Source organism: Oryza glaberrima, chromosome 1, assembly GCF_000147395.1.
Source record: "Oryza glaberrima chromosome 1, OglaRS2, whole genome shotgun sequence".
Taxonomy (NCBI): domain Eukaryota; kingdom Viridiplantae; phylum Streptophyta; class Magnoliopsida; order Poales; family Poaceae; genus Oryza; species Oryza glaberrima.
This window is the reverse complement of record NC_068326.1, coordinates 6544720-6558094: the sequence shown is the minus strand read 5'-3', so window position 1 is coordinate 6558094 and position 13375 is coordinate 6544720. Positions and strand designations below refer to the sequence as shown.

Below are 13375 nucleotides of genomic sequence, written 5' to 3'. Positions count from 1 at the left end.
AATCGGGATCTCAGATCATACTCAATGAGGGGTGGCTAGTATCCCCCTCCAGGGGTATCATCCCAGTAAGCTTGTGTCTTTCATAGGAAGGGAGCTGACTCCCGCTCCCTTCCGTCCATCAGAGACTTCTTCAAGTTTTACAGGAAAAATAACCGCTCCGTTCTGTGGGCTTCTTTCGCTGCTCTCTAGGATTTAACCAAAACAACATAATTGAAAGCTCTCGTCTCAGTCGCTCGCCTAAGAAAAGGTACCAGGTTGCTCCGTGATGACGAATAAGCAGCCCAGAAATGAGGGGAGGCCCGAGGTAGAGCACTCAATGGGCTAGGGTGGCCCCCATTTCGCTTTACCAACTCCAGGGAAACTCCGAATACAGGCTGTCATCCTTAGTACAGACTGACTGATTGGGTGCTAAGATCTAAAGTCGAGAGCGAAACAACCCAGATCGTACGCTAAGGTCCCTAAGCAATCACTTAGTGGAAAAGGATCGAGCGATGACAACCAGTAGGTGGGCTTGGAAGCAGCCATCCTTTGAAGAAAGCATAATAGCTCACTGGTCTAGCTCCATGGCACCGAAATTGTCTCAGGGCTCAAGTGATTCACCAAAGCGCAGTCAAATGTTTAGGGACAGAGGGGGTATATATGTACAGCGTGTTCAAGAGTACTGCAGAAACGAAACCACTACTACGTCAGAAGATGAATGAATGATTGCTGTAATAGCTCAAGATTCATCGATGGATCAGAAGAGTAGTGTTTCACACGACCAACACCGGCAACACACACAAAAGATACTCAAATTAAGTTAGGATGGGCTCGTTATAGATGGGCCGGTTCACAAATGGGCTCAACCATGGTCCATTTAGAAGGCCCAGTCTTCACGTGAACTGGGCTGTACTTCCGGAAGAATTGGGCCGGCCGGACATGCGCCGACGTGGGTCTCCCGTAGACATGGGCCGGAAAAGCACAGGTGCTCTCTCCTGCTTCGTCTACCCTCTGCTCTGAACCTTCACCGAGAATTGAACTGACCTATACAAATTACAGAAGTACTAAAAATGAAAGAAGTAAAGGGATAAACACTCACTTGCAACGAGTAGTGCTTATCAGTTAAGCCAAACGATCATTAATTTGGTCAAATTAATCAAGATTAGCTCCCAACTGATCAATCGATGCGTCCGGCCGGGCCGTACATAATTAACAAAAGTATAATGCCAACTACGAGAGTAGCTACCCATGCATGTTTTTTTTTAAGGGTATTTTTTTACCCGGCTTCTATATCCAACCGCATATATGCAACATTTGTTTTTTTTTAAAAAAAGGAATTTAGCCTATGGAATATGCAACCACTAGGTTAGCCATGCATGTAGGAGTATGCATCATCTACAGGGGATTAGTAGGTTGCTTCTTCTTTTGGGCAATTAGCTAGCCAATTATGCATCCATGCTCCATGTACACGCGACCGCCCGATGCATGGGCCACCACACAAAATACATAGATTCGATTCGATTCGATCGATCGAGAGAATTACTAATGTCGATCTCCAAGAGTCCGGAGACGTACGCAGGGAGCAATCAAGCAACTAACAGAGGAATCTCAACCGTACAAATCATTCCTGGTTTGACCATCGTTTGCTCGAGATCAGCTTATAGCTGTAGCTAAACGTGAGATTAAAATTTTAATCATATAGTTGATTTTGATTTTTTATCGTAATTTTATTTGTCAGCTTTCGACTTTTATAAGAACTAAAATATACGAGTATTTACAGAAATTTTATCTACAATTTTGTTTTGTTTTGTTCGCAATCAATCCATCAATCACGCATGCACATACATATGCTTCTCGAGGCAGCAAGATCGCCACGTGTGCGTGTGTCCATCCATCGACGGCCACGATCGATAGCGATATACTCCTATATCGATATTGATCAATCGATCGAGATCGATCACTGCAGCCTGAGTGTGTCTCAGTGCTGAATTGTCGGTAGATGTAGCTAATTAAGCTAAGCTAGCGTCTACCTCAAGTAAATCTATCACACATTGCATGGATGGAATAATTGATCCAAAGGGCCGGGGTACGTCGTCGTCGGTAAGTGTGTAATTAACGCAAGCTAAATTAGCTATAATATACTCCCTCCATCCGTTTCAAAATGTTTGACACCGTTAACTTTTTAGCACATGTTTAACCGTTCGTCTTATTAAAAAATTTTTATGAAATATGTAAAACTATATGTGTACATAAAAGTATATTTAACAATGAATCAAATGATATGAAAAGAATAAATAATTACTTAAATTTTTTGAATAAGACGAATGGTCAAACACGTATTTAAAAAATCAACGGTGTCAAACATTTTGAAACGGAGGGAGTATATTGGTGGCCTGCTATATATACGGGCTATAGCTAGGGTTTGGTAGATTAATCATCAACCCAAGTTTCTTATCTTGTAAGTTTATATACATCGAGTATATATTATTTGACCACATGTATGTTTACATCCTGCGCATATGTTGTACTAGTGAATAAACCGAAACTAAGCACGTGCTAATTAATTTAAGTAGAGAGGTGGAGTTGTGCGTGTATAACTTCATCTACGGCTAGGCTAGGAGTTAAAATTTTAGTGTTCATATATTTAAGCACATGAGAATGCTTTATAATAATAGCGGGGATTTTGTTTAGTTCAGCCTTTATCATGGAGTCTCCATGCATGTCGTGGGTGGTGTGTGTTGAAAAAGAAAAAAACTACCCCAATATGCTAAATGTTAACTAAAAGAATTGAAACAATTCGCCGAATAGTACCGAATTCCACCAAGTTTTACCGATGTGCACCTCATTAATAAGCTTGAATTTTTTTTAGGAAACACAATATAAACAAAAACACTCATAACACACACACACTTACTCTTATATATGAACTCACACATGCACATCATGTCCCTATGAGCATCTCCGGGAGACAAAACTGTCATATCTTGAGATTGAGAAAATCATCACGGATGCCTTGTTATCGTTGGGCACGTCACACGATATGCATGAGAACCTAACTAGTTGAGTTAAGCTCACTTCGCAATAAGGTCGATATATAACGACAATGATAATATAGTGGTTATGTTTTGTGAACCCTTACTGTATATGATCAGTATTTGGTAGTTTGTAGTTGTGGGCAGTATACTGTAACTGAAAGCGAAATATTAATGAAAGTTATATATTTTTAGGAAATACAGTACAAATACATACGCTCACAACACGTGCACACTCACTTCTATCAATACACATATGCATACTCTACTTCAATGAACCCTCGAAAGACTGGGCCGATATATATCCTGAAATTATGAAGGTATCATGAGTACCTCGTTGTTGACGGGTGTGTCGTCTATCACTGAAAGAGTAATAAGTTTAGAACTTGAACTTAGGGTGTTTAGATCACAAATTTTTTTTTGTCAAAAATGTCACATCAAATGTTTGGACACATGCATAGGGTATTAAATGTGGATGAAAAAAACCAATTGCACAATTTGCATGTAAATTGCGAGACGAATCTTTTGAGCCTAATTGCGTCATGATTTAACAATGTGATGCTATAGTAAACATTTACTAATGATAGATTAATTAGATTTAATAAATTCATCTCGCAGTTTACAGGCGGAATCTGTAATTTATTTTATTATTAATCTATATTTAATACTTCAAATATGTGCCCGTATACTTTAAAACAATTTTAGCCAAATAACTAAACACGGCCCTATAGGTGGAATGGTTCCACCGCATGTAGAATCTAACTAGTTAAAGATTAAAATTTTGAAAGCACGGAACCGCTAATTACCGCGGCGTTAAGGGCGCTAAATGGTGGATCTATTTAATTAAAATCGTTTATACCAAAAATAAAAATGCTGATCAGTACTGGAGACTTGAGTAAATCCAAATCAAAGAACCTTGACCGGATAAGGTAGTAAGGCTCTTGCTGGTAACTGTCACCAACCAATACTTAATTAATTGTAGTTGAGTTATCATAAGAACCAATTAACTAATGCCAACCCTCCATAAACTGCTCCCTTTTGCCCAGAAATTGTGTGTCGCACATAGCTTTCCCGATTTCTGTTGATAAAGCAAAAGTAGAGAGAGAGAGAGAGGAGGCTTGGAAAAAAAAATGGACATCACAAAAGCAGGAGAAGAATTGCAGGGGAAAGTTCAGAAATGAAAGGAGTGAAGCAAAAGGAAGATAAAACAAACAAAACAAAAGCCCAGATTCCTCTCCAAACATGCCATGCCCATTTCCCCTCCAATCTCTCTCTCTTGTTTCTCTCTCTCTCTCTCTCTCTCTCTTGTTTCTCTCTCTCTCTTTCTCTCTCTCACTAGACCCATCTCTAGAAAGATAAAGGAGCTATGAAAGAAAGCTCTAAAAAAAGGCCATGAGAGACCTTAAAGATTGACCTGAGATTTGCACAGGAAATTTGCAACAACAACAACACAACGAGATATATCACCTTGATATATATATCTGTTGCAATTGCAAGAAAAATTCTTTTCTCCCCTTGCAATTATTCTGTGCTCATCTCAATCAAGCTAGCATGCTGAGTAGTGGAGGGGAGTTGAAGAGCTCCTCCTTGGTGCAGCAGATGGTGTGGGTTGGCACGGGCAACAGCAGCAGCAGCAGCATCATGGGCAGCTTGAGGCAGCTGCCTTGTTCTGAGGAGCAAGATGCAGCTTCGTCTCCAGCCTCCATGCTCTTCCTCCCCCAGCAGCTGCTGCTTCATGCATCTTCTAATTCATCGCCATGTCTGAACATTCCTGAGGTGAATCTCAGCACTGGTCTTCATCCTCTTGGGAGCTTCCATGGCGATGTGCAGCAGCAGGAGATCATCAGCGGCATGCCAGATCAGTCATGGAGACAACTGCTTCTGTAATTAATTACCCTCTCTCCATGCATCTCTGAATTAATTCTCTGTGGTCTAGTCATGAAATTGTAGGTGCACTAGCTAATTTGATTGTTAAAGTAATTGTAGGTTAATTACTTCAGGCGAGGAAAGTAGTTAAAGCAGTTGTCTGCTGCTTTTATTCCGCTTTTGGGTGCTTTGCTAATCAGCAATTAATCACATGTACATCTCACACATGCATGGCACTAACTTGACACTAATTGTTTCTTCCTGCATATGTGTGTATACATGTACTCCTACTTGCCTTGGGAAACTACAAATCATAAGCAGTGGTGGATTAGTTGGAGATCACGAGAAATACAGTGTGGCCACAGCTCTCCTGTCCAAAGGGCTAGATGATGAGGCCTCTATGCCTCACGAGGCATCAGCTGCTGCTTATGATTTCTATGGACATGGCGGCGGCGCCGGCGATGAGATCCTGCAGGCATCGCCGGAGGCCAGCAGCTGCAAGTCGCAGCTGAGCCAGATGCTCCTGCAGGCGGCGGCATCCTCTCCTAGGTCATGCGTCACCACCAGCGGCCTCGGCAGCAGCATGATGGAGTTCTCCAACACCGCGGCGGTGGCGCCGGCGGCGGAGCCGGAGTTGACGAGGAAACACCATGCAGGCCAGTCAGATAACTCGTCGGAGGTGAGAAAAAAAACTAATCAAGACTGTACTGTGAAAATTCATTTTGTAAATTTGTATGGAAATTTCTTCTTTCTTTCTACATTCTCACAGATGTGATCTCCTTGGTAATTGTGCAGAATGACTCAATTGAGCTTTGCTATAATTTCCCTCCTTTGGTGAAAAGCTACTACATTTTCCATGTCCCTTAGGGAAAAAAAACCACTTTTTGTTTGCTGCTTATGCATGTACATGTGCCAAACCTGATCCCATGTTTCAAACTTTTCATTTGGGATCTTGCTTTCATGATGATCCCTTGCTAAGGTTGTAGAGAGATGGATACACTTTAATTGCATCATGCCACACGGGCAAAGTTATTTATTTTTACATCCATAAAGTCAGTGTGTACTGAGCTAGCTAAGCTATATATATTTTCGACCTTATTAGCTAGCTATATATAGTTGCTCATCTTGGGACAAGGATGGAATGGCCTCATGATGGTTCTTGCTTTTGCATTGGCTTGTTTAATTTGTTGTTTCTCTGCTGCTGCAGTGTAACAGCACAGAGACAGGTTCAGCTCTTAAGAAGGCTAGGGTTCAAGCCTCTTCTTCAGCGCAATCTACCCTAAAGGTTTCTTCACGCACTCCTTTTCATATCTCACTTTATCATCTTTGGAGTATATGTTCATCTTGTGCCTAGCTAACCGCATTTTGGAATCTGTCTCGTATATACAATCTAGCCTGTAAAACAAAAGATGTAAGGGAAATTAACATTAACACTTTAAGATTCTCTGGTTTCTGATGGATTTAATTTTGTCGTAGGTCTTGTGTATGTGGTCACGTTTACATTTAGAAAGTGTACGTGTCCTCGCAGAACAAATACATCAATGGAATTGAAGATCGTAGCTTGCTACATTGCATGCATTACAATACATAATTTGTATCTCTTCTATACCAAACATTTTATTTCAGGTCAGGAAGGAGAGGCTTGGGGACAGAATAACAGCTCTTCACCAGATAGTTTCCCCATTTGGCAAGGTACTACAGCAACTTAATTAACCACACATCACTAGTTAATATAATACTACCTGTGTCCCACAATATAATTATATTCAAATTTGTCTTAAAATAATTGTCACTGTACATTACTAATTGTTCCATATCATTTCTTATTCAGATCTATTCCTATTTTATCCTCAACTACCTCTCACTCTTACCTATACATCATTTAATGAGAAGTACCATAGTCTTTCATCTTAAACCTTAATATATGCTAAATAAATTAGAATTACAATTATTTTTAAATGGATGTAGTAGTGCACTGCATTATATTTGTAAACTGCACACAAAGAGGCTAGCCTAGCTAGCCCCAAATATATCTACTACCAGTAGATTTTATACTTTGCATGTGCATGCATATATTCTAGTACCTAGGTAGTTCTAGTTCATGCACAACATGTCAAAAATATTCTTACGCATGGTTGTTTGTACATCTGAATCTCTTGTGCATGTATAGGCTTTGAACTCTGGCCTTTTCCTTTTTGCAACTGCTGTTAACACACACACAATGACACAAATGTACTGCTAACACCGTAACACGTAGTACAAATTAACAAATGTACTACTGGAGTAGCATAGTGTAGTTTCTGCCCATCTCCTCGCTTTTGAGCTGCATGCAGCAGCTTCTTTCACTTTATAGGAGTCGTGTGAGTGAAAGTAAAGCAAGTCTCTGACATGTATACGTGTTCCTTCTTTTGCAGACTGACACTGCATCCGTACTGCAAGAGACCATTGGTTACATTAGATTCCTCCTGGGTCAAATTGAGGTCCAACCCCTTCTCTCACCCTGGCTAATCAATTAGCCACTCCATTTCTATCATTTCCATCCATATATATACATAGAGAGAGTTCTAATTAACTTCAGAGTGCATGTGTGTGTCTGTCTCTGATCTATAAAGCTATATATGCATATGTTAATAATTTCTGATAATTGATTATATCAAGTATGAATGATTATATATCGCAGTACCAAGCTATCCACTAATTAATGCATATGCATGTTTTCTCTGTCTTGATCAAAAAGGAAAGCTCAAAACTTTCTGTTTCAGTTTTGATTTGTCTCTTTGAATCATTAGTTTGTGCAATTAATTAACTTCTGAAGCAATGCAAGCATATTTGGAGATATATATATATATATATATATATATATATATATATATATATATATATATATATATATATATATATATATATATATATATATATATATATATATATATATATATATATATATATATATATATATATAATTACCAAATGTGAGGTTAGCAGCAGGATGTGGGGCTTACACGTATACATGTGACAGAAATTATTATGTAAATAGGTGAACCCCCCTAAAAAAGAGGACTTATATTGAAGGGTACTGCATGTGTGGGGCTGGGTGTAAGAGCACGCTGTTAAAGCTCGTTTGCATATGCATGGCATGGCTGGGTCATCGTAGCAGCTGCAGCCTGCGCATCAGGCTGAAGCCACAGCAGCAAGTTGCACAGATGCATGTACCCTTCAGTAGTACATGCAACATGTGTGATGTCTTGTTCTATAGCTAGTAATTCAGATACATCAGTAATTCAGTAGTTCTAAAAAAAATCAGTAATTCAGTAATACTGTAGATTCCCTCTTGTTGATTGCATGCATTGGCATCTCCTCTCTCTCTCTCTCTCTTAAATTAAGGAGGAGAAACTTGATGTCGAATAATAATAATAATAAAAGTATGATTGTACGTGTTAAGAATTGAACACAAAATCGATCTTGGTGTTGGAACCAAACATCCTTCATCGTTATTATTTCAGTGGCAAATGCATCTCCATAAATTTGTGACATTACGACATATATAAGCAAGTACATGACTAGTACTCGTTGTCTAATTTGTAGGCTCTCAGCTACCCATACTTGGGGCAATGCTGCTCTGCGAACCCCATGCAACAGCAAACTGTAAGTCTCTCTCTCAGTGATGCAAGTATAATATATATAGACGCACAATACTTAGGTACGTGAAAGTGTACTTGCAGTTAATTAAGAAGCTTAGTTGGGCACGTGCAACTAAAGGTTATGTGCCTTAGAAATAAGGGAAAATTGGTTCCACGCCACCGAAAGTTGTCCAGTTTTACTTTGTACCACTGAAAGTTGCCAGTGCACTTTAATACCACCCAAAATTTGCTCCGTTAGCTTTCATACCATTTCCGTGTAAGTCAGAGTTTCTCCCGTTAAGCATATCTAAAATGCCCTTGTTTCTGGTCAACAAGGTCAAGCCTCAAGCGCAACCAATCCATACATGGCGTTGGCCTGTATGTATGTCCGCCGCCGCGCATGATGCAACCGGAGCACGAAGCTGTGCTTGCGCCGAAGCCGCTCATCGTCCTGGCCACAGCGTGCGCCTGTAGCTACGCGCCTCCTGCCGGAGTCGCTGGTCCTCCCTGGCCGCCGAAGCCGTGCAGCCGCTCGTCGTCCATGGCCGCCGCCGTGCAGATTTTCGCCTCTCGCCGGAGCAACTGGTCCTCCCTGGCCGGGTGGTCGCTGAAGCCGTGCAGCCGCTCGTCGTTCTAGGCCGTCGCGTGCGCCGAAGCCGTGCAGTTGCGGGCCTCCCATCGGTGCTGCTCATCGTCGCTCGCCGCTGCCCGAGCTCCTGCCGCCACTTGCCGCCGAGCTCCTCCCACGCGCCGCCGCGCGCTCGCCCGTGCTTCTCCAGCGCACAGGCGCACAGCAACGCCTGACTATCCACGACTAAAAACGAGATGCAGGGCTTAGATGTGTAGAGCAGGGGCAATATGGTCATATACCTTCATATTCTAGCAAAAAATTAAAAAGGAAAAACAATATCTAACAGTAGGTACACGGTTGTGGTATAAAAGCTAATGGAGCAAAATTTGGGTGGTATTAAAGTGCACCGGCAACTTCCAGTGGTACAAAGTAAAATTGGAGAACTTTCGGTGGCGTGGAACCAATTTTCCCTAGAAATAATTGAAGTTTCGACTTTGGCTTGTTGTAGACATACGATAGGTTAATTAGCATGTATATATGGAGAAGCTTTTGCAAAGGAGGTATGCATGGTATATATGAGTAGCAAAAGTAAATAAAGCTTTCTGGTGTCCTCTACAAGAACTATACATACACGTTAACACGTACCATTTGTTTTCACTCTTTTTGAAAGGAATCCCTTTGTGACTCAAAAGAAAAAGAAAGGATATAAGCAGTACTAGTATATGATAATTATACAGTATATACAATTATCTATGAGAAAGGAGAAATTACATGCAATATATAGCTAGGAGGATATATATCAATATTACAATATATGTACTCATCAGTACTACCCAAGAAACAGAAGGAATAATTAGTGTGTTTTGGCTGTGTTTAGTTCAGCTCAAAGTTTAGATTCTAGTTAAAATTGGAGATGATGTAACTGAAAAGCTATGTGTGTATGACAGGTTGATGTGATGGAAAATGACTGAAGTTTGGATCCAAACTTTGGATCTAAACACAGCCTTTGTCGAAACCTGAAAGGAATACACGTACTAGCTAGCTAGCACGACGCCCACGTATGCTTTTATATATTCTCACAGATAACACTACAACAAAAACCTGGTATAGAGGAACTTTTGTAGAGGCGTTTTGCAAATTGCTTCTAAGATCAGAAGTTTTATAGTGTAGAGACACTTTATAAAGGCACTTTACAAATTGTCTAGAAAACTTTTACTCTAGAGACATTTTTAGCTCAGTTTGTTAGATTTTATCTTGTAGAGGCATTTTTTCGGTACTATAAAATGCGTCTAATATGTAAAGGCATTTTGTTGAGACATTTTAAACTATGTAGAGACACTTTTTAGAATGATAATGTGTACTAAAGGACTAAATATAAGTAACTAAAGGAACTAACATAAAAGTAATGATATGGAGTTGAGTTGGTTAGTGCATTTAAGATAAAAATGATTTAACCAGGAGGTCGTGAGTTCAAGGCTTGACAAAAGAAAGAAAACTATTTTATTCTCATTTTTGGATTGGCTTTATATGTTTGTGGTACAATTTAATGTCTCTAGAAAATGCCTCTACCATCTTATAGACATTTTATAAATGTCCCTTCGTTTACAGAGACAATTCACTACAAGACACTTATTAGACATTTTTTAAAATGCCTCTATATTGTTGTAAAGGCATTTGAAAAGTGCCTCTACAGTACTAGAAAAATGTCTCTACAAAGTATTTTTCTTGTAGTGTAATAATCTAATATATGCACCTTTTTTACTCGTTACACATATTGGACAATTATATTGATCGATCTACTGTACACAATACACATAACACGCACACATATGCTAGCGGTCTTCCAAATGCGTGCTTTAATTTTTAGAAACATACCACAGAAATACATAAAATATATTCATCATTAATTTAATTCCGCGTAAAAGCAAACAATAACTGAGTATGCCGACGGTGGTCCAGATCCCTACACGTACGGGAATGGTTTTTATATTGTGTGTAAGGCCTATAAGATTTAATATAATGTACTGTATATGTGTTAGTCCCCATTTAATTTCACAATGTTTTCTGTAGAATCTAATAACCATTAGCTAGCCCTTTATCTCGTGTGAGGTACTAAAATTAATCTACATACACATTAGGTCATATACTCCCTCCGTTTCACAATGTAAGTCATTCTAGCATTTCCCACATTCATATTAACGTTAATGAATCTAGACATATATAAATGTTTTGATTCATTAACATCAATATATGAATGTGGGAAATGCTAGAATAACTTACATTGTGAAACGAAGGAAGTAACAGTTAACAGGAAATCTCGCCAGTTAATTCACTCTCATAAATTAACAACTCTTTTCCGTTAACTTTGTACTGGTACCATAAATTATTTACAGAGCCTGCAATCAGTATACTGAACTTGAAATTATAACTAGGTAGGGACAGGTTCCAGGTATGGACCGTGATATGGAGGGGCTAACTACACACACATATATATATCTCCATCGATCTAGCTCTAGCTAGGTAGCACATGTGATTCAATGATATATGCACGTCGGGTAGCTCTAGATGATTAATTTCAGCTGAAGCTTTTTGCACGCCTGTATGTTCTGTCTCTCTCTCTCTCTCTCTCCATGCTTCAGCTGATCAATTTCGATCTCATTGCTAGCAGCTGTGTGTGTGCAAATATGCAGGGAATAATGGCAGGAGAAAGGAGCACTGATGGCCTCTTCCCGGAGTTCCCAGCTGGCCAGGTAGCATACTACTGTAGTATCTGATATATGTGCTGTGCATGCATATAAAATCTTGCTAAATTTTATTAGAGTTGAACCGATATGATGCAATGCGACCATACCATATCTTGTTTTCAGTTTATGTGTTTCTGGCATGCATGCTTTTCAGTTGCTAAACTGTAGCAGTAGTCAACACATCAATGCCCCAGCTGATAATTCATGCAGGCCTGAATAAATTAAAGCAGCTTATTACTCCCTCAATTCCAAAATATAAAACACAACCACCCTTAACTTAAAGACCAAGAAATAATTATCACCTCCTAATTTATATCACCATAATAAATATAATGCATGCACCCAATAGAATTAGAGAACTTAAGAGTGAAGGATTTAAATAATAATAATAATTTAATAAAGAAGATGTGCTAATTAATTACATGCATGCATGGGCGCCTTATATTATGGAACATTTGAAAAAAATATTTGTGTCTTATATTATGGAATGGAGGGAGTACTTAATTAGCGTCAAATTAATTAATCCATTTATGTAATTAACTAATTTACTACCAAGTATATATACATACATATAAGGTACAGCGATAAGCAAATTAATATATATACAGATCTGAATCAATTAATTAATTTGGCATGCATGAATTATATATATATATATATATTCATATATACGTGTAAATTAATATACAGGATGCAGAAAAGGATGGAAAGAAGCAACAGGCGAAGAAGGACGACGACCTGAGGAGCAGAGGGCTGTGCCTGGTCCCGGTCTCGTGCATGCCCCACCTGGCCGCCGACGACGTCGTCGTCGGCTCCGACTTCTGGGCCGCCGCCGCCGGCGGCGGCGGCGGCGGCGCGCCGCCCCTCGCCGGCATGAACCTGCGGTAGGCCGGCCGGGCCTACTGCTACACGTTCATCTTCGATCATATGCACAGACGACGACGACGACGCATCGGTGGTGAAGTTTTGGCCAAATTAATGCATCCACGCACGTACTATTATTTTGGTTTTGTTTGGTTTCGTGTGATTTTAAACGATGATTATTTTCTCCTTATGGCGTTTATAGGGCTTAATTAATTAGCTGTCGATCGATTATCGAAATATACATACCATCAGGAGCAGTCAATCTGTCATGATTAAGGCTGATTGCTCTTGATGCTATGCAAAGTATATATATGCTCATAAATATGTACTATTGCACACACTTTGCTACGTATATAATATACATTTCCTTGCTGTTCAAATTGTTTTTGGGATTACATTCTCGAAATAATTTGAGCGATTAAGGTGGTGCTATTTATTGCTGTTTTTTTTAGTGGAAACTATACATTCTTCAGAAACAGGATGGCACTGAGTAGATGGGGGCTTCGCCCTTCTCGCAGGGAACTGTATAGTTTCAGCCCAAAAAGGCTTGAGGCCCAAGAATGACTGGAAACGGAGAAAGGCATTAGGAATAAGTTCATCGGAGGTCCCTTAACTTGTCAACGAATCCGATTTTCGTCCCTCAACCGGAAAACCAGACACAACGGGTCCCTCAACTATCAAAACTGGTACAAATTAGGT

At 39.7% G+C, this 13375-nt stretch overlaps 1 protein-coding gene across 6 annotated transcripts; it reads left to right on the top strand.

Moving 5' to 3' along the window:
* The first annotated feature begins 4263 nt into the window (after positions 1 to 4263).
* Positions 4264 to 13108, top strand: LOC127760520 (transcription factor bHLH68-like). 6 transcript variants are annotated; one of them, XM_052284797.1, is made up of 9 exons: positions 4264 to 4894; positions 5199 to 5556; positions 6085 to 6162; positions 6354 to 6389; positions 6504 to 6569; positions 7292 to 7357; positions 8463 to 8522; positions 11759 to 11818; positions 12503 to 13108. In XM_052284797.1, the coding sequence occupies exons 1-9, from the start codon at positions 4563 to 4565 to the stop codon at positions 12698 to 12700; spliced, it is 1254 nt and encodes a 417-aa protein (XP_052140757.1). In that variant the 5' UTR covers positions 4264 to 4562; the 3' UTR covers positions 12701 to 13108. The 6 variants fall into 6 exon arrangements, with proteins under 6 accessions (XP_052140757.1, XP_052140756.1, XP_052140761.1 ...); XM_052284796.1 differs by having other exon boundaries at positions 5196 to 5556; XM_052284801.1 differs by having other exon boundaries at positions 5196 to 5556; positions 11737 to 11818; positions 12503 to 12633.
* Positions 13109 to 13375: the final 267 nt, after the last annotated feature.

Coding starts and splice junctions, on each gene's coding strand:
- LOC127760520 (XM_052284796.1), top strand. CDS start 4,563: ATGCTGAGTAGTGGAGGGGAGTTGAAGAGCTCCTCCTTGGTGCAGCAG. Junction 6,570..7,291: donor TAGTTTCCCCATTTGGCAAG/GTACTACAGCAA, acceptor CTTCTTTTGCAG/ACTGACACTGCATCCGTACT. Junction 7,358..8,462: donor TCCTCCTGGGTCAAATTGAG/GTCCAACCCCTT, acceptor TCTAATTTGTAG/GCTCTCAGCTACCCATACTT.